General features: G+C 42.4%; 1 protein-coding gene across 10 annotated transcripts in view; it reads right to left on the bottom strand.

Annotated features, from left to right (window-relative positions):
- Nucleotides 1-22,070, bottom strand: part of AUTS2 (activator of transcription and developmental regulator AUTS2) — a 1,933,147-nt gene that overhangs the window by 1,041,395 nt on the left and 869,682 nt on the right. For all 10 annotated transcript variants that reach the window (XM_063953747.1, XM_063953750.1, XM_063953749.1 and 7 more), the window contains one exon: nt 17,588-17,623. In XM_063953747.1, coding sequence (XP_063809817.1) covers nt 17,588-17,623 — 36 coding nt within the window. The remainder of the gene's footprint in view (nt 1-17,587; nt 17,624-22,070) is intronic.

Genomic DNA, 22,070 nt, shown 5'->3' with positions numbered 1-22,070 from the left:
CCTTGGAGTACTTGAATAGCAAAGTGGACAGTTTATGAAAGTTGAGCCAAAGTGTTTCTATGCCAGAAAAGTATATTCTGTGTGTATGATGTAGGCTGTGTTTGAGTGTTCTTGCTGACCATACTTTGTGTTGCATATTTGAATCATGACTAAGTGGAACATCCCAGTACAAATTCCAAACTCCTCTGTGCTTTGGCAGCATTGTTAAGCTTCTAATTCTAAGCTACACATACTGCAAATACATTTGGATAAGATGGTTATTATGAAGATTTAAATAGTGCTCTTGCATTCATTTCTAAAGCAATTACAATTAGTTGTATTCATGAAAATTACATGTATTTTATGTGTGATCTTCCCATTTATATGAAAAAGTTTGACATGTAAGAATCTAATGTAGAGGCTAAAGAAGAAAACATAATAAGAAAAAGAATACACTAACATAGCATGTATTATAGTCTTATTATGTACATAGTCTTATTATGAACAATAGTTTTCTCTTTTAACAAATACACAATCTCTGCTAAACACCCTCTATAAGTATATACTGTATAAATGCCCTAACATCTGATTCATGCATGCCCCCTCCCAGAAAGACAACCAACTTAACAACTATAACTAAATAAAGACACGGAGACATGTATAAGTGGAAAGGGAAGATCAGCTTTGTTTAAATTTTACCTATTTACATTTTAACTACTGAATACTTAACTACTAAAGAGAGAGAGCAAAAAGGAGGAACAGGACAGTTAAAGTATGGCGGTGTAGAAAGAATAAAACTCTCATATTGAAGAGGACAGTACTGCCAAGGCAGATAAAGACTGCTACCGTTCTTTCCCACACTATGTAAAGCCAACACCAAGAACTTTAAACAGTGGGAGGGCGGGTGGGAAACTACACTACAGGAAATCCTCTGTAAAATGGCAACTAAACCACAAATGACTTGGGCCAGATGTATTAAGCCTGGAGAAGTGATAAAGAAGTGATAAGTGGAAGGTGATAATGCACCAACCAATCAGCTACTAACTGTCATTTTTCAAACCAATAATGATTGGCTGGTGCATTATCACCTTGCACTTATCACTTTTTTTAATCACTTCTCCTGTATTAATACATCTGCCCCAGTATGTCACCCCTTGAACTCTACCCTAAGTATTCTTATAGACTGACCTGACACCAAAGACCTCCTACCAACAGCCCTAAAAACTAGTTAATCCTTGATAAATCAGGGACAGCCCCCACAGACTCGAGTTTTAACTCCCTTTATGCAAATAAAATGCATACTGTCACCATTTTTGCAATAAATAAACCACACGTGTACCATGCTTACCAAAAGAGTTTCAATGCGGTAGACACAGGTGATCACTGGGGGTGGGGGTGTGATAAGGGCACTTTGTGTCTTTGGTCCAGATTCACATTGTACAATGCTGCAAAATATCTGTAAATTGTGTCATCATGCTCCCAGTCCTTCCCATTTTTTTAGGGAGTGAGCAGGATGTGAAAGGGTGTCCTCCTCTACCCAAGCATTCATTTGATATGCTAGTAGGTGTTGGGAAAATAGGGGAAAAGCAGACTGTTGCCAAGTATATATACTTTAAGAGTTCCTCTAGTGTTCGGAGTACAGCCAGTTGTTTTGTAGTCAACTACAAAGTTAGACTAGTGAGAGTGTTGATATAAGCATTTATAGATACAAATTTTAAACCAAACATTCCACGAAATAAAAACAGAATAACTGCCTATTATAGGAAAAACAGGTCATACTTAACGTACTGTATGACAACATACAGTATATTATGAAGGAGTAGGTGGTTATCTAAAATATATCATACTCTGATACATGTCAGACAGTAGGTTGGTACTAATTTATAGCATTACATAATTTATACAATTCTTCTTAGGCTAAATCAATTCATTGTCTATTTGACCTGTACACTATTATAAAGTACATATTATATTAACATGAATGATTTCTTTAAATGTAAAGCAGTTTATCTGTTTGTACTGCCTGTATGTGAATTTGCTTCATTCTGAAAAAAAAATGTATTGAATTACACAAATCTGATTAAATGCTTTAAATTGTACTTGTCAAGGGCTTAACATTCTTGTACCCTTGAGGAATATAATAATATTCAACATTATTCTGTTTCTTTCTTTTCTGTTCTTAGTAAATGAGCTTAGATTGTAAGTGCAAGCCATAAATAGTTTCTTCCCACACTAAGTGATCTCCAAGTCTATGGTTAATAGCATAAACAAGGATGTATAATCAGTGTTTTGCCATATTGTGGGATAATGCAATAATCATATTTATTACAAACACATGTCAAAATGAATTGTTATAAAAGAATTCTCTCATTGTCTACGCCACAGAGGACATCTGGTGTATATTTATTTCATGTAAGATAATAAGGCTCTGGGTCTGCCTAAATAATTAAGGCAATTTTAAGAATATTTTTTCCAATGTACAATCCAAAACATTCACATGGTTGATATTTACCAAATAGAAATTTTGAAGACATCCTAGACATCTTAAAGTAACATTATGCCCAAATATGTGAGGCTCCGGGGAAGCTCTATCAATTGGAGATTTTGTTCAGAAGTTACAATTGCCCCAAAACACCATAAAAAAAGTGTTTATTCCTCAAACCCTAAAATCTATGAAAAATCAAATTCTTTTGGACTACTTTAAGATTAAACTTTGCGCCTTCATTTTCAATGAGTGCAGAAAGCTCACTGAAATGCATTGCCCATAGAAATGAATAGCTGTATGTGATTGGCTAAGTAGGTACTACCTCTAGTCCCACTGCGAATAAATGGAGCAGGGGGTAAATCAATGAAATGTGGAACAGTTCCGGCATGCCCTGGCTAATAGGACGTACTTGGATTTGTAGTTCCAGAATAGTTTGAATATATAATTTTTTAACATTTCTTTATCCATTACAGCATAAATTCAATCAAAATATAAGATGAACGCAACAGTCATCCACAAAAACATTCAGATAGAAGAGGCTTAGCATGTAAAATATTAGAACATGCAGAAAATAAGAGCAGTACATATTATGCAAAACCTCATTCCAGGTTTGAATATTTTTAAGTAGTTATTGTATTATTTATTTAAGTTGGTCAGAAAAAAAAGTTGCAGCTTATCTGTTTATATTAATTAGATACAGTCTAGCTACATGGTGGTCTTTAGATTTTCTATTAACAAAAATCTGTGTTGACTGCCTGACTGCAAACAATCTGACTGGTTCGGGGGGCACATAAACTGTACTTCCAAGACTCCTAAGGGCCCCTTGTAATCTCAGAGCCAGCCACGAGTGGTACCCCACTGTCGCCAGGCTTGGCTGAAAAGCTCTTAAACCCCTCCCTCTCTCAACTTTTACCATGCAGAGAAAAGGCCTGATTTTGCCTGTAGTGCTGCAGTTAAGATACAGTAGGTATAGAAGTAACTCTTTACAGTTTGGAAACATCAGAATTATCTTTATTTCATCTGCACATTTAGATTTGATTGTTTAGTTAAATTGGTTTGTGTCTATATCAGAGGTTCTCAAACACGGTCCGCAAGGCACCCCAATGGTCCAGGTTTTAGGCATATCCATGGCTCAGCACAGATGGTAAAATCAAATTGACTGAGGTGCTAATTAAGTCACCTGTGATCAGGAATGGATAAACTTAAAACCTGGATCGCTGGGGTGCCTTGAGGACTGAGTTTGAGAATCTCTGGTCTATATATTAATGTGCTACCACTATAAATTATCTGCAATAAAACTAAAGGTGTCCCATTCAAAATAGGGCACAGCATGAGAGCTGGTATAATATTCCGGTAACTTTGCAAAGACATCTGCTTAACATCTACAACCCCAAAACTAAGCATGTTAGGTTGTTTAAATATCTCGTCCTGCAAAACAAAATACTGGTTTTGCACTTTTAATCAGCAGCTGGCACTTTACTAGCACCAGACAGGACTGCAGAGACTGGATTCCCAGGACCAGACAGAGAGGGGGGCCTGCCCATGCCACCTATGGTAGGGGATGCACTGAACTTCTGGCCTGAGCCGTACTGAGCTCATCTTCCAGCTCAGACAGCCCTTTATTTTGCTCCGAGCCCTCCCCGTGGCCTACCATGCTAAGGATTGGTCTGTGCTGGTTGCTTGAGATATCCGCAGGCCTACAGGAGAGTGCCCGGAACTCAAATGGCCCTATTTCTGCACAGCCAGCTCCTCCCATAATAAGAGGTAGCCTTTGCTCCTGAGCTATGTGGCCAGATCTTCCTGAAGGGCTGGCTGTTGTCATGGAATCCACAGACAAATCCTCCAACATGAAGCAGGGAGAGGCTGATCCTGCTAACAGGACCATCTATTCAGTGGAGGACTTCCAAAATAATAATATTACCACTGGGAGGGTATTGGGGTATCACTGAGGGACAGAGGAAAATGTGGGGCAATATTTGAGAGAGAAAGGCGAATATGTGTGTGGGGGAGGGAGTCACTGAGAGACATAGTGAAATGTGTGTGTGTGTGTGTGTGTGTGTGTGTGTGTGTGAGTGTGCGCAGACAGGGAGTCACTGAGAAACAGAGGGGAATGTGGGGAAGGTCAATAACTGACAAAGGGGCATGTGGGGGGTGTCACTAAGAGACTGAGGGTAATGTGGGGGGGGGGTCACTAAGACAGAAGCCAAAGAGGCTTCGAGGACAGCATATGTGAGTCTACAGAGGCAGAGAGTGTGTGAAGGGTGTGTGTGGGGGGAGTTGGCACCAAAGGAAACTCTCACCCTGAGCTCTACTTGGTTTAGAACTTGCTATTACTGCTGATACATGGAGAGCTGCACCAGGCTGTGCAACAACTGCAGGTTCATGCTCAGGGAGGACATCTTATAAACAAGCCTTTCCTGTGCATCGGCCCTACAGCCTATTTTGTCAGTCCTGGGCCCACAATTTCTGATGGTAACCCTTTCTGGACCATTCAGCTCATGTCCAACCAGCGTATCTCATAAGAGTCAATTTGTCCCCTGACAACTGATGCAATCCTCCCACACTATCCCTTAACAAAAATGGGTATCAAGGAAGAAAACAATGCTATAGTTCTGCATTATTCCGAATTAGTATATGTTCCCTATAGTTCAAACTTCTATTTTCTAGAGACTTACGTGCACACTAGGCCTGATTCTCAAGGATCGCAACTGCTAAAATATGTTAATGTCTACAAAGCTTTTCCAAGCATACAGCCACCGTGTGCCTTCTCATGTCCATCTGATGACGTACCACAGCATAAACATCGTGATGCAGATTGACCAGCTACACAGTCTATGAGGTAGAACAGAAAAAAACTACATGTAATCCCTAGTGCACAATGGATGCAGCCTTAACAAATCCTGTACTAATAGGGTGCCTCCCTCACCCTAAATAAAACATAGACAATACAAAAGAGTAGTACACAATTCAAATAGGCACCTCTAATAAATAAAATAAAATAAAGTTCTAATCCTCAATGATGATTATAAATCAAATGATGATATAGTAGTTACGCTCCTGTATCACACAGATCAACAGGCATGTCACTAGATCTTTCGCTTGCTTCTCCTTTAAGTAGCTCCTCAGACTAGGACCATTGTTGTGGTCTCTATTAAACTACATATTACACTAGATTCTGGTACCCTTTTATTTTTTATGACCGGTGCAACTGAGAACCTGATGTGCTGATAAGCTACTTAAAGGAGAAGCAAGTGAAAGATCTAGTGTACAGTCTATGAGTTAGTCTGACCTGTCTCAAACTCTGCTGGTCACATTATTATTTATTTATTTATTACCAGTTATTTATATAGCGCACACATATTCCACAGCGCTTTTACAGAGAGAATATTTGCCCATTCAGTCCATGCCTCAGTGGAGCTTACAATCTATATTCCCTACCACATATACACGCACACACATTCACACTAGGGTTAATTTTGTTGTGAGCCAATTAACCTTCCAGTATATTTTTGGATTGTGGGAGGAAACCGGAGTACCCGGAGGAAACCCACGCAAGCACGGGGAGAATATATAAACTCCACACAGTTGGGGCCATATTGGTAATCGAACCCATGACCTCAGTGCTGTGAGGCAGTAATGCTAACCATTACACCATCCGTACTGCGCACATGACACACAGAAGCCCATCATGTTGCGAGGGAGATCACAAAGGCTAAGTGATGCATGCACATGAAACGGTGTTTCAACTGTCCAAAGATACCTGGATTCCCCTGACCACACCTCATTACCTCCCGCAAATGCTGGCTACCTGACACTCACTGCAAGTGATTCCTCTGTGCAAGCAGCATCACAAAATTATCACTGCACATGCTTCACTTGCAAAAATATCAGCTATTGCGTCCACATCTGAATCAGGCCCACTGCACCAACTGCATATGAAGAGAATAAGGGATCTAATTATCATAGGCAAAAAGGTATCTGGATGATAGACAAACAATGTATTGGTTGACAGTCAATAGGTCGACAAAATATGGTCGATATATACAGATGTGTCCTCTTGCATCTTTGCTCTGAATGCGCCAATCGGGCCTCTGAATACTGGCATGTCATGGCATAGCATGTCAAGATGCATGCTTCACCTCTTTTACACAGTGACCTCATCCCTGCCTGGGCCTCGAACCCAAGATGCCAGCTACATAGTGTGCTGGCTTTAACCGCTCGGCCATGCTAACCAGCCATAGCAATCTCGACACCTATTAGGAATATGAGGTGAAGCATGCGCCTTATACCACATAGGGTGTACATAATACAATATCATAGATACTGTAGTACTGAAGCCATGAAAAGCAGCTTAGAATGTAATGCTGCTGGGTGGGAGGGGGAGAGCAGGTATTTTCAGAAAAGTGAACCTGAAATGAAAAGTCTTCCTGTGCATTTTTTTTATACACCAGGATTCTATGCAAGTAATGACAGTTTATAGATGGTCCGGTAAAGGGTTGAATACAACATCCAGAGCGGTTTAGCATATTGTTAGTAAACAAAGGACTCACGCACCAAATGACTGAATTCTTTATTACACAGTCAACTGCAGCTCTGTATTCATGACAAAACGCTGTTCAGTATTAGTGTATAGTGTAATGGATGACGGGTTCTATCAACCAATCGACAAGCAGCGCTACAGAGGCTTCATTGGTTATTTGATGCATGTGCTGTGCCTTTTAGGAAAAGTGACATCTGCTGGACAGAAAGTTGTATTACAGTCTCCGTCTTTTCTAGCGCCTCAGTGCATTACAATGTTCTGTCACAGGCAGTAGCACTGCAAGGTCCACTACATGGCGTATGAGGCAAAGACGTAGCAGGACACATCTTTATCAGGTCAAAAAGTGCAAAAGGTAGACAGATGAAAGGTCGACAGTGCTTAAGTTTGACAGGTACAAAAGGTCAGCAGGTTTGTCAACATGACAATGGTCGACACACATGGTTGACACATCTACTATTTTGAGGGTCACATCCAGGAAGTTTACCTTATTTCTATCAAAGATGTGAGTAAAATTCAAATTAAAAGTGTTGCTGCTGAGAAGAAAAAAAAATAGCAGTGGCTAGATCCCCATCCCAAATTATAAATAGATTATCTATGTAGCAGCCATTAACAACCAGGCAAGTGCCGAGCCTGACAGCCCAAATGAGCTGGTCCTATATAGAAGTTGGCGTAACTCAGCACAAACCTGGTCCCCATGGCCGTCCCCATGACAGGAACATAGAACATGTTCAAAAAAAAGATTAATTATACTCAAGATTGAAAGGAATAGAATCCATAATACATTTCCTGAGTTTCTCTTTGAGGTCATCATCTTTGATAAAAAGGTCCTGAATTGACTGCACTCCTAGTGAATGAGGAATGTAGGTATATATACAGGTTGAGTATCCCATATCCAAATATTCCGAAATACGGAATATTCCGAAATACGGACTTTTTTGAGTGATAGTGAGATAGTGAAACCTTTGTTTTTTGATGGCTCAATGTACACAAACTTTGTTTAATACACAAAGTTATTAAAAATATTGTATTAAATGACCTTCAGGCTGTGTGTATAAGGTGTATATGAAACATAAATGAATTGTGTGAATGTAGACACACTTTGTTTAATGCACAAAGTTATAAAAAAATATTGGCTAAAATTACCTTCAGGCTGTGTGTATAAGGTGTATATGTTACATAAATGCATTCTGTGCTTAGATTTAGGTCCCATCACCATGATATCTCATTATGGTATGCAATTATTCCAAAATACGGAAAAATCCCATATCCAAAATACCTCTGGTCCCAAGCATTTTGGATAAGGGAGACTCGACCTGTACTTTGTTTTTAAATTTGAGACTTTAATGGGTTTTTTACTATGCATTACTTATACTGTATGTCTATTACATTTTTATTTTTAATTCACAACACCTACAGCATCATAATACTTTAGTGCTGTTTTACCTTTGTTTGGTTAATATCGTTAAGTGTGTATGCCGAATTTGCTGCAGGGTCAGCTAGAAGATATCGCTAACAATGCCATGCTGTTGAATGCAGCATGACATTTTACATCACACCGTTATCCCTGCATTGTACAAGTGTGTATGCACTTGCCCATGCAGAGACCGGTCACCTGTCGGGTTGGCCGGGTCACATCGTTCTGAGTTTGCCTTAAGGACCAAGGTTGGGAAACACTGTATTATTGTGAAACTGACTACATCGCACAGCTGCAAAGAGTCCAGGTTTTTCACTCATATGCGCAAGGTATTTTATCCTTATGTCCACATATCTTTACTGTGAAGTACTGTAAAAGGGGAAATGTGCATCGGGCACAAAATGTGCACACAATGTCTGCTGCTGACAACTTTCAAATCACAGGAGCTTGATGTGCGAGCCGTCTTCCCCAACCAATCACAATTCATCTCTGTCACCTGCACACACTGTACAATTATCTGGGCAATCTGGTAACTATACACTGTATGCCCACCTTTAGGGATCATGGGACACTTGCTTTTCAGAGCACCTCTCTTGCAACCGGAGCAATACTGAATTGCTCCAGTACATAAGTATCCACCCCCGCAACTCATGAAAATCCCAATAGGCTGCCGACAATTAATCGGCTCCCGTGTATTGTATCTTCCTATCAAACACATGTAATGTTAATATAGGCATTAACTGCTATAAAAAAAATCTCTAGAAGCAGTGACTGCTAATGGCTATACTTATAATTTGTAAGTTCTGATGTCATCATTTTATTTTTATCTACAGTAGGAACACTTTTGTATTATAAGGAATAATGAAGGCACTCATACTTTATTATAGATTTTAGATGTCACCATGGATATATGTGATCTGCACTGAAGCACTTACCCAACACCACATACAGTACTTGTATATAGTCACTGAGCTCCTTGGTGACATCTCATATTCATATACAGTAGGAGTTCATTATCCAATATACAACACTAAATAATATGTTTCTTTAATATAACCTAAAGTGTCTTCTGCTGGGGATTCATTCAACACATATTAACAGAGTCATTAGACACTTTGGCCCGTGATTGGGACAGCGGTACAGTCCCAGAAAAATGAAGCTGTCCCACTGGAATTGGGATAGTTGGAAAGTACTGTATATGTACTTCTGTCTGAGAAAACAGTGTTTATAGCATTTTTCAAAAGTTGTGAAAATATTGAAACTCCATAGGAGTTGGCATTTATACCAAGCAACTAACCTCAATTCTGTATTTTGGGAAAAGATAGCAGATGGCATTTCTTATGTTCACCAAGCTTTCAAAATAGGAATAAGTGGAAATTACACTGATGACTCTTGCATACACAGTCTGTTTTACGTCACACCTTAAAATTTAGCAAGCATAATAATGTATTAAAGACTAAGGTAGTGTGTGTATATGTGTGTGCGTGTGTGTGTGTTTGTGTGTATGTTAATTATATATATATATATATATATATATATATATATATATATGAAGTAGAAATAGCCTGGCACTCCTCCTGAAGTTACTGTGCCCGGTGCCCTCAGTAAGCTGAAATGGCTAGGTAGAGAAAGAAGACTGCGGCACTCCAGGTCTTGTAAAAAGTTGAATTGTATTCAAAGGATCACAACATAGTACACCGTGTACTATGTTGTGATCCTTTGTATACAATCCAACTTTTAACAAGACCTGGAGTGCCGCAGTCTTCTTTCTCTACATATATATATATATATATAATTATTTCTTTATTTTCAGCCTTCAGTGTCGCCGATATGTGTAAAAAATAGGATTTTAAATTCCTACCGGTAAATCCTTTTCTCGTAGTCCATAAGGGATATTGGGGACAGATTAGTACGATGGGTATAGATGGGTCCAAAGGAGCCAGTGCACTTTGAATTTCTTCAACTGGGTGTGCTGGCTCTTCCCGTCAATGCCTCCTCCTACAGGTCAGTTATAGGTAAACAGTGCCTGAACGAGAATGACATACTTGAGAGAAGGAACATAACAAAAGGTATGGTGAGATTTACACACCAGCACACCAACATATAACTTAGCCAGCAATGCCTGGCAACATTAACAGCAACAGCTGAACAGGAGACAAAGAACAGAGAACCTGCAGAAAGTCACCGCACAGGGGCGGGCGGCCAATATCCCTTATGGACTATGAGAAAAGGATTTACCGGTAGGTATTTAAAATCCTATTTTCTCTAGCATCCATAAGGGATATTGGGGACAGATTAGTACGATGGGGATGTCCCAAATCTTGCAGAATGGACAGGAACGCGCGGAGACCTCTGCAGCAATGCCTGCCCAAACTGGGTATCCTCTTTGGCCAAGGTATCAAACTTGTAGAACTTCACAAAGGTGTTCTTCCCCGACCAGGTAGCAGCTCGGCATAGTTGTAGGGCCGTGACTCCTTGGGCAGCCACCCAGGAAGAGCCCACCAACCTAGTAGAGTGGGCCTTCAGACACTGTGGAACAGGTAAGATTGCCGATGCATAGGCCTGTTGGATAGTAAGCCTAATCCAAGGAGCAACAGACTGCTTAGAGGCAGGGCAACCCTTTTCTGCACATCATAGAGCACAAACAAGGAATCCGTCTTTCTGATCCGAGCCGTCCTCTTGACATAGACTTTCAAAGCTCGCACTACATCCAATGCCTCCGGAGGAATAGAAGTGTCAGAACTTGATGGAATCACAATAGGTTGATTCAAGTGAAATGCAGAGACCACCTACGGCAGGAACTGCTGTCTAGTCCTGAGCTCCGCTCTGTTCTCGTAAAAGACCAAGTACGGACTTTTGCACGACAAGGCCCCCAATTCTGAGACACGCCTAGCAGAAGCCAGGGCCAGTAACATCACCATTTTCCACGTGAGGTACTTATCTTCTACTGTCGTCAGAGGTTCAAACCAGAAGGACTGTAGAAAGCGTAACACTACATTCAGATCCCAAGGTGCCATAGGGGGCACAAATGGAGGTTGTATGTGAAGCACCCCTTGCACGAAAATCTGAACTTCCGGCAAGAGAGCCAACTTCTTCTGGAATAAGATGGAAAGAGCTGAAATCTGGACCTTAATGGATCCCAGACGTAAGCCTTTATCCACTCCAGCCTGCAGGAAACAGAGGAAGCTTCCCAAGTTGAATTCTCCAAAGAGATATGTGCATTCCTCGCACCAGGAGACATATATCTGCCAAATATGATAATAGTGTTTTGACATCACAGGTTTTCTGGCTTGCGCCATAGTGGCAATGACCTTCTTGGAAAGCCCTTTGTGAGCTACGATGTTCCGCTCAACTTCCATGCCATCAAACTAAGCCACCGTAAGTCTGGGTAGATGAACGGTCCTTGTTGAAGAAGATCCCTTCTTAGTGGTAGAGGCCAAGGATCCTCTACGGAAATGTCCAGAAGAGCCGCGTACCATGCTCTTCAGGTCCAATCCGAGGCAATTAAGATTGCTCCCACTTTTTGATGCCTGATCCGCTTGAGCACCCTTGGGATCAACGTAATCGAAGGAAACAAGTAGACCAGCTGTTAAGGCCAAGGCGATGTCAGAGCATCCACTGCGCTCACCTGAGGGTCCCTGGTTTGTGAGCAATAGCTGCGAAGCTTCTTGTTGAGGTGAGGGGCCATCAAGTTGATCTGTGGGCATCCCCACCTGTTGATGATCTGTTGAAACACCTGATGGTGTAGTCCCCACTCCCCCGGGTGCAGGTCATGGCGACTCAGGAAGTCCGCTTCCTAGTTGTCCACTCTGGAATGAAGATCGCGGACAGTGCTCTTGCATTTCTTTCTGCCCAGAGGAGTATTCTTGACACTTATCACATGCAGGCCCTGCATTTTGTCCCTTCTTTTTGATTGATGTACGCCACGGCGGTGGCGTTGTCCGACTGAACCTGGATCGCCTGATCCCGGAGAAGAGGGAAGGCCCGAATCAGAGCATTGTAATTAGCCTGCAGTTCCAGGATGTTGATAGGAAGGAGGGCCTCTTGGGCAGACTACCTGCCCTGGAACTGCGCCCCCTGGGTGACAGCTCCCCATCCTCTCAAACTCGCATCCATCGTGAGGAGGATCCAATCCTGAATGCCAAAGCATCGACCTTCCAGCAGGTTGGAAGACTGTAGCCACCACAGGAGGGAAATCCTGGACTGAGGTGACAGCCAAATCATCCAGTGCATCTGAAGATGGGAACCGGACCACTTCAGGATGTCCAATTGGAATGGTCTGGCATGAAACCTTCCAAACTGAATCATCTCGTACGAGGCCACCATCTTTCCCAACAATTTCATGCAAAGATAAATGGAGACCCGAGCAGGTCGGAGGATCATGTGAACCATTTCTTGAAGAGTTCTCCCTTTTTCCTCTGGGAGGAACACTTTCTGTGCTACAGTATCCTGTAGTTTCCCCAGAAACATGAGCCGCTGAGACAGTTCCAGATGAAACTTCTGTAGGTTGAGGATCCACCCATGGTGAGACAGAAGTTGGATAGTGCGATCTATATGGAGCAAAAGAAGCTCCCTGGAACTCGCTTTTATCAGGAGATCATCCAGGTATGGAATTACGTTGACCCCCTGGACCCTGAGCTGAAACATCATTTCCGCCATCACCTTCGTGTACACCTTCGGAGCTGTAGACAGGCCAAAGGGTAACGCCTGAAACTGGTAGTGATAGTTCAGCAGGGCGAACCGCAAATAGGGCTGATGAGGAGGCCAAATTGGGATATGGAGGTAAGCGTCCTTGATATCCACGGACACTAGGAATTCCTATTGTTCCAGGCCTATGATCACTGCTCTCAAAGATTCCATCTTGAATTTGAAAACCTTCAGGTAAGGATTCAAGGACTTCAGATTCAGAATGGGTCTCACAGACCCGTCTGGTTTTGGTACTACAAACAGACTGGAGTAGTAACCTTGTCCTCGTTGTTGTAGGGGTACTGGAACAATGACCTGGGACTGGACCAACTTGTTGATGGCCAGTAGCAGCGCACCTCGCATATTTTCCAAAGCTAGTAAGCTTGATTTGAAAATCGTTGGGGAGGAGCACCGTCGAACTCCTGCTTGTAACCCTGAGAGATAAGGTCCCTTACCCAAGCATCTTGTCAGGAACCATACCAGATGTGGTTGCAGTGACGTAACCGAGCTCCCACCATGAGATACCCTCGGGGTGGGTGGGCACCGTCATGCTGAAGTCTTAACGGAAACAGAATTGGTACTCTGATCCTGAGATCCAGCAATGACTGGTTTCTTAGGCTTACCTCTGGTGCCTCTAGCTGCGTTGGAGGCCCCCCTGGCCCTAGATTGAAAATCTAGAGGACTGAAAGTACTGATTCGACGGTCCCGGGTAGGTATGTCTAGCAGGCGGAGCTCCTGAAGAGAGAAATGTGGATTTCCCAGCAGTAGCTTTGGAGATCCATGTGTCCAATTCACCTCCAAAGAGCCATTCAGCTGTAAAGGGAAGAGATTCCACATTATGTTTGGAGTCAGCGTAAGTAATCCACGGATGCAACCATATGGCTCGGCACACAGACAAAGCCATAGCAGAGGTCCTAGCATTAATATTGCCAATCTGTTTAAAGGAGTCACAGAGGACTCTTGCCGTGTCCAGAATGTGTTTTAGAAATGTGACCTTAGTAGTAACTAAGGTCATATCACCCGAAAGACCTTCCTGAATTTGAGAAGCCCATGTGTCATCCAGCAACCAGCAATGACCGGTCTTTGAGCTACACCTGCAGCAGTGTAGATAAATTTTAGAGTGGCCTCAATTTTCCTATCTGCCGGGTCCTTTACCATAAAGGAGCCCGAAGCAGGAAGTACCGCCTTTTTAGAAAGGCGAGAGACTGAGACATCCACTGCTGGAGATTCTTCCCAGAATTTTCTGCCTTCAGGGGCAAAAGGGAATGTATGCAGAAACCATTTGGACACCTGATATTTTTTATCTGGATTTTTCCAGGCTATTTTCAATAAGTCATCCAATTCCTTGGAATAGGAAATGTGACTGTCAGTTTGTCTTGCGGGAGGAAAAATGACTGCTGAGTATTAGCATCCTCCAGGGGGAGCTTTAACAAATCCAGAATAGTCAATATGAGGGGTTCAATACCCTGGGTAGGGGTGGAATCCCCACTTATGGGGTCCACATCATCCCCATTATCCTGTATATCATCACCAGTATCTGATAGGAGTGCAGGTAGAGCACATTTTTGCGCACCTGTACTAGACAGGGGGGATGTTTAGCAGTTAGACTTGCCACTGCTTGTTGCAGTTCCTGAGTTTTATTTGCATTTGCAGTAGGCTGAGATGACATATCAGACATCAAAGTTTTGATAGGCCCAAACCAGGAGGGCTCTGGATTCTCCCCCACATTGTTATAAGCATTATGAGATGACTGACTACACTGATCACATGATATTGAGCCAGATGAACTAGGGGAGTATCTAGCATTAAAAATACTGCATAACTTCTGTTTTACCATATTGAATAAGAAAAACAGGTACAATACACATACAACACAGCCTGAAATACTATACAAGCCTGTCCTATTGCATGTGAGAGGAGATACAGGAGAGAGGACACCAGCGCACCCAACGCTGCACAGCCCCAGTGAGGCTGTCAGCATTTTATATATGTAAACAACAGTGAGACTGTATTATGAAAAATCCCTCAGAGGGATGTTACTTGTGCACAGATATAGCGGCTCTCCCCCTCTACACCTGGTACCAGTGATCCAGGGACTGTTATGGAGGAGCTGTTGAGGCTGCTGCTGCTATGCAGAGGAAGGCTCCAAAATGCAGCTGAGCGCGCTCTCATTTAGCTCCGACCTCCGTTATGGTGCCGGAGCTACTGTTTTATATTTATACTGGCCATGTCTTCCTATGTTTGTAGCCTCACATAAATGCTTGGTACAATGCATTGTAGCCAGTCTCATGCAGGGGCTACAGCAGGTCCCCCCCAGGAGGGACCCGTACACCTCACCCGTCCTTCAGCCGCACAGTGAACCGGGGGACCCCCCTAGTGGGGTCCCCGGCGAGTACTCACCACCGATCATCACCATCAGGCAGCGTTAGGAGTGTGCGGCATGCTGCGGCAGCCAAGGCGCCATGTCCCACTTAACAAACAGCCCCTCAAGGGAAGTGGCTCTGCACCTCAAGAGGCCGGTGACCATCCACCCCCAACACCCACGATGCAGGTATGCTGTTGCACAAACAGCATACCGAAAGAAATAAAACTTTAAAAGAAATTGAAGAAAAACTCTGGAGCTTGCAGAGTATGCATCCTACCCTGAGGGCACTTTTTTCTAAACTGACCAGTAGGAGGAGGCATAGAGGGGAGGAGCCAGCACACCCAGTTGAAGAATTTTAAAGTGCACTGGCTCCTTTGGACCCATCTATACCCCATCATACTAATCTGTCTCCAATATCCCTTATGGATGCTAGAGAAATAATTAACCACGATATATAAAAACATTAGTCCATTGCACTTGCCATTCCCAAATTTGGGGTGCTGAGTAATAGAGTAGGACTATCGGTGGCTAGTAGTGTAAACAAAAATGGGCCATTCACTGGATGTATTATGGGAGTGTTGTGGGCATGTCAATGTAAGTGGCTGCATTCCCAGATGCACAGGCACAAGCATAGATGGCCATGGTCAAATGTAGAAACTGCACCTGCCATATGTGACCAATGCCAGATGTACACATGAGAAAAAGTTTGTAGGCCAATTGCGGGATCCTGACAGCCAGCATATCGACACTTATTCTCTCTCGTGGGGGTCCACGACCCCCCTGGAGGGAGAATAAAATAGCGTGCCCGCAAGGGGCTCATTTGTGCTCGCCACACTGTCTGTAAGCCGGCGGTCGGGCTCCCGGAGCCGGTATGCTGGTCGCCGGGAGCCCGACCGCCGGCATACCGTAGTGAACCCGTTTAGATTTTGCATTTGTCCTAACAATTTTATTTACTTTTAAAATTCAAAGGCTCCAGATATTTGTAATTACTGCTGTTATATAATTTCAGTACCTGTGGTATTTGGTTACAAATTAGCATTAGAGAATGTATGATATGTTTTGATGTTTATCCAATAACAACTAAATTCAATAGTAGATATTTTAAAGCAGCAATTACAAGAAGAAAGTGTGTTTTCTTTTAACCACAATCACTTATGAAAACTATAAAGAATAATGTTGGTATTTTAAAATTTTTTCCCTTGCTTTGTTTCTTCAGGCTCCTCCTCAATTATCTATAAATCTACTCAGTGACACAGACTACCATGGTAACCACAGTCGCATGATGTAGAGAGCAGAGAGGCTATAAAAAAAAACCCTCTGTGCACTATCTGCCCACTGTATTGTTAAATCCTTCCCATGGTCCAACCCCATATGCCTTACATGACCTCTGTTTTGCAAGTGCTAGAGACATTTTGAAATGGAGATGATTTATATAGGAATAGCTATGAAGAATACATAAATGTGAATTACCTTGCTATTTAAAAACATTTTTATAAATGTATATGGAATGGATTCTTTAATTTCATTGAAACATATCATTTATATTTACATATTGCCTTTTACCACATTTAGAAGCATTGCATTTCCCCAAAGATGCATAAAATAGCTTGTTCGTTAATGCATCATAACACATTGGGCAATTCAGTATTTTTTTCTTTTTCTTTACAGTATATAATCACACTTATTTGAAATCACGAATAGTCTCTTTTAAATACATTATAAAGTGTGGAATACATTGCTTACTCAGCTAGTGCTAGTAGACTTACCTTGTTAAAAATAGTATGTACAGTATATAAACATTTTCAATATAGGCCTTCTTTTGTTTTGAAACTCCAGTTGGTTGGAGACTGTTTGTCACAGAATACATGACTGAACATGGAAGCAACAATTAGAGGTATTGTGATCATTTGTTACATCCTAATGACTTGTACAAGTTTTGAAATGTTTCCTTGTCATATAGTACATACAGCAGCATTCCTTTTTGTTTATGTAGCTAGATTGTTTTTATCCATAACATGACATTTTAAGTCTATACACAGTAATTACCTCAAAATACACATACAATATCATTAGTCATACCACAACCTCACAAGGTATGTTGTTAAAGGGTTCACTTACAAAGTAGCCTGTTCCCAAGCTGGAAGCAGCTGAGCTCTGCAATAGAAAATACAGAAAGAAAAACAAAGTGGAAAATTAGTATTGTGTTTTTTAACACCTTCCAATCCACACAGCTCATTACTACCACTTTTCATGTTATTTCATCACCATATCACTGTACTAGCAAGCTGGTCCTTGTCATATGCTGCTGGAACAAGGAAAGCATTGCTTAATTCCCCCTTCTCTCACCTCCCCTCCTCCTTTAAATCTCTTAGCGGTTTAGGGATGGCAGTGTGTTATGTACTGAATTCCAGGCTTCTGCCATGGCTGTAATTGCCAATTTATTTGACAGGCAGCTGGGTAATGATGGCATTTCACCCTACTCTGAGACTAAGCAGGCACTCATCAAACTGCCTTCCTGACTTGCTGACATTCACTGCCCTTATCCCAAGTTACTGTGTATTGTGGCCACAAAGTGGCAAGAGGGAGAAAAGAACAGACTGACTTCAAAAAGGCAAATCCTACAGGGCTTGGATGACTTTTTCAGAGTGTGACCTGCTTGCCAATTGATTCCCAGGGGTCAGAGGAAAATGAGGCATGTTGTAAACATAATTAGTAGTCTGAGATGTAAGGAACGTGTAGGCACAGCCAGGGAACTAAAACATCAGGCAGCTGGGGACTCTAGAATTACCAATCTTCTCACTATTTGATCGTCTACAATAAGATCCTAATATTTACCCATTGTGCTTTTCCATTCAATATAATGTTTCTTTGATTAATGTGAGCAATGTAATGTATTACATTTTTCAGCTGATTCACTGCATTACCTGCATTGTATTGTTTAGCAAACGATCACATGGAAGTGTAATATAAATAAACAGAAAACACCTCTGTTGTCTCAAATAGCCTGTGGCTCTCCAGCTTGTCAGTACAAATCCTAGCATCACAGTAAACTGGGAAAGCATGCTTGGTGTTGTTGTTCAGCATTAGCTCTAGAGCCACAGATAGCTAATACTCTAATTAGCATTGAGGACAGTTCCAGTGGTGATCAGCCACACTATGGGTCTCGTCACTCAACTACATGAACATCACCAATCTGTGTGCTTTATGTTTGCACTATTGCATCCCCAATGAGGAAATGGTAAACGACAGACTACTGACAGGTGTATCTCTGACTCCCAAAAGCATCCTGACAGCGAATGCCCTATCAGGCAATGTCACAGAAGCAGTATTAAGGAGGGGATATCCACAGTGACAGATATCTTGTCTTGGTGTCAGATAAGTCATGACATAAGTGACATTTTCTGGCCAAGGAAGCAGGTGGATAGTTTTGTCCTCCCAGATGTTTCCTCTGTGTTTGGGCCAAACATCAAAGCGTTTTAGGATTAACCTTCAATACGACTGTTATGACAAGCTACACTCAGAGGAGATGTTTAAGGCATCCTCATCCTGAATAGCATAGAGTAAGAGAGGACATTATTCCCTTTAGACACACCTGTACTACTGCTGATTGTCTCTGCCAGTTTATCTTCATTCTACAATGTATCACTATTTCATGTCTTGCATGGTAATAAAATATCAAAGGTAATATTACCAACCTGAAAAATGTGGAAGAAAGATTGGGTATGTACTTTCTTTTGTTTTACGTATAATGAATTATTTTAATGAAACTACAATATGCAGAGATAGGTTTTAATACCAGTAAAGCTCGGTACAGTATTGTCACTCACAGCCAGGGTCTGCTGCATGACTGGCCAGTCTCCGCTCCTGCAGCATCTCTGTAGATACTCCATGTTGCCTGCACCCCCAACCCGCTCCCCCCTGGTTTGGCTTCTAGCAGCTGCTATTTTAGTGGAGCATATACTAGTAATCTCTGGGGACGTTTCTTTCCACTTGTCCAGTGAGCTTCCATACCTTGACTGGGCACCCTACTTAAACCCCTTTCTCCCGCAGCAAAGTGTCAGATCCTTGTATGTACTTTTGTTTGACAGTCTGGCTAGTCTTGTTCTGTGGTTTTATTCCTTCTGTGGATTCTCTGTTGGATATCCTCCTGCCTTTCAGTGCCTCCTGCTGATACTCTGCTGGATATTTTTTTCCTTCCAGTTCCTGTTGTTGATACTCTCTGGGATAATCTCATGCCTTCAACTGCCTCAAATGGTTACTCTGCTTGTTATTCTCCAGTGCCTCCTGAACATACTCTGCTGGACTATCTGGATTATACAAAAGACTCAGATTAATTTTCTGCTGAACTCTAGTTTTTTCCCTTATCAGCGTATACCCTCATATGGTTTCCATAGAGACTATCTTCTAATAGTATTTGCTACATTAGCACACTATACCTGCCTGTGTCACATGTTGTGTTGCCCTCTGCTAGTTGCATATGGGTACTGCTCAGGGGGCTGTGACCTGTGGGAATACTGAAGTCCAAATTCCCTTGCAGGAATCCCTGGCAAATACCAATACCCAATTAGACTCTATGCCCTTGAATCCCATGACACTGATACTTCACAAGTATGCCATTTACTTCGTAGTCTTGGGGAATTGTAGCTTGGTGAAGATCATGAAAGTGACCCACAGCAAACACTGAGTTTACTGCTTTAGCATTGTTTATTTTTACTAAGGAAAAATTTGGGATGGTAATTTGTAAAGTGGCGCTTACTAAAATTGCAAATTTTTTGCCTTTGGTAAATTCTGTGTTTTTCAAACCACAACTGAAAAATGTCCATTTAGTAAATCTTTCCTAAAAAATTTTTTCCTGGTAGCTAATGGAAAAAATAATTTTATTGAATTGCCTTGAATTTGTTTTATTTCCCTTGAAGTTCATGAATACAATATCACCTGAGCTACATAAAGTACACATACCATTTTAACTGTCACTGTGGGCTGTCGCAGGCAGTGGGTGGTTTGGTTGGGAGTAAAAAATAAATAAAAAGGAGCAAGTAACTGTGCACCTGGACAAACCATTTTGCAATGCAAGCGGTGCAAATATATATATTTAATTTTTGCATGCAGGGAAAATACTCACTGCTTTTGCATGTAGACCACAAATAATGGGCAGCTTTATTTTTCCACTGCAATGTAAATTTTGGTTTGGACAAGCCCCTCTTTGATCTAAGGGGGTAATTCAGACTGCATCGCAGCAGCAATCACAGTCTGAATTACTTTGTGAAGCAGCACGTGCAGCGGCCGCACTGCGCGTGCACACCCCGGAAGCCCAGTGAGGTGCCATCAGCATCTAACTGGCTGCGATCACCTCTGCCTGACTGACAGGCAGAGGCGGTCTCGGGGCGGTAGGGGGCATGCCAATGGCATTAGAATGCCATTGGCGGGAAGCGGTCCGGACAACGGAGGCATGTCCGAACCGTTGGGGGGGGTGGGCAGGCCACAGCGGCTGCATGATGTCACACGCAGCCGCTGCAACCCAGGACGCGGACTGTAGCCTCTGCTAGAGCGCAGGAGCTGTGCTGGCAGGGAGGTACTTGTCAGTGAGGGAAGGGGGGGGCAGGGCCTGACATGCGGGCGTCCCTCCTCGTGTCAGAGTAAATGATCGTAGATGTGCGATCAACTCCGAATTACCTCCTAAGTCTCTGCACATTTTACATTTGCCCCATATCTATGGGGCAGCATGGTTTTGCCTAGGTCCTCTTGCTATTTTTAAATTACTTCCACCTCAGAATCTGACCCCATACTGTATGTACTGCTAACATTTGAACAATACAAAAAGACTATGACAGAGTAACAGGAAGATCAGGGCCAGTGCAATATGCTTTGCAGAGTATGAAAAGCAGGGAGGCACCGGGCTGGAGAGGCGCTGGGCTGGAGAGGCGCTCTCCCAGCTCTGCTACCCTGCTGTTGCTGCTGGCTGCTCCTGTCAAACTGTATGACAGGCAGAGGATCCGGCAACATGATGTGCTGCTTCCAATGTCAAGTCCCACCAGCTCATCCCCTTCCCTGATGCACCTATGGCAGCAGTGCTGGCAGCTTCAAGTGGTGGTTCTTCAATATCCAATCCAATCATTGATCTCCTGTATTAATGTCACACATTCCCCTCTCTCCCCTCCTATCCTGTGGATATACAGATGTGTCCTCATACATCTAGCCTCAATACACCATGTACTGCGAGATGCCTGCTGTGAATGAGCCGGCAGTTCCCAGGCAGCTTGGCTAACGTTGGGCATATTTTTTTGTGAAAATGCAGATACAGCAACTGTGGCTGAATCTGCATACAAAAGTCTACACTACAGTGTTTTCCTGAAAACACTGTAACAAAAGATTTTGAATGCAGATACTGGCCTAGTTGCACACACATAATATAGGCATGCTGCATATAATTTTAATCAGCAGTCTGATTGTGATGAAAATAAGACACATTTTCTGATAAAAATGCACAAAAGTACACCCAGCGTTAGTGAACACGCTCATAACTAGGTGACTCTAGAAGGGCTGTTTAACATGACTGCAGCAAGGATGTAGGAGGACACATCTGTGTGTTTTAGGGGCATTA

This window comes from Pseudophryne corroboree, chromosome 2 (genome assembly GCF_028390025.1).
Source record: "Pseudophryne corroboree isolate aPseCor3 chromosome 2, aPseCor3.hap2, whole genome shotgun sequence".
Lineage (NCBI taxonomy): Eukaryota > Metazoa > Chordata > Amphibia > Anura > Myobatrachidae > Pseudophryne > Pseudophryne corroboree.
Note: the sequence above shows the minus strand (reverse complement) of the source record. Positions and strands in the feature narration are given on the sequence as shown.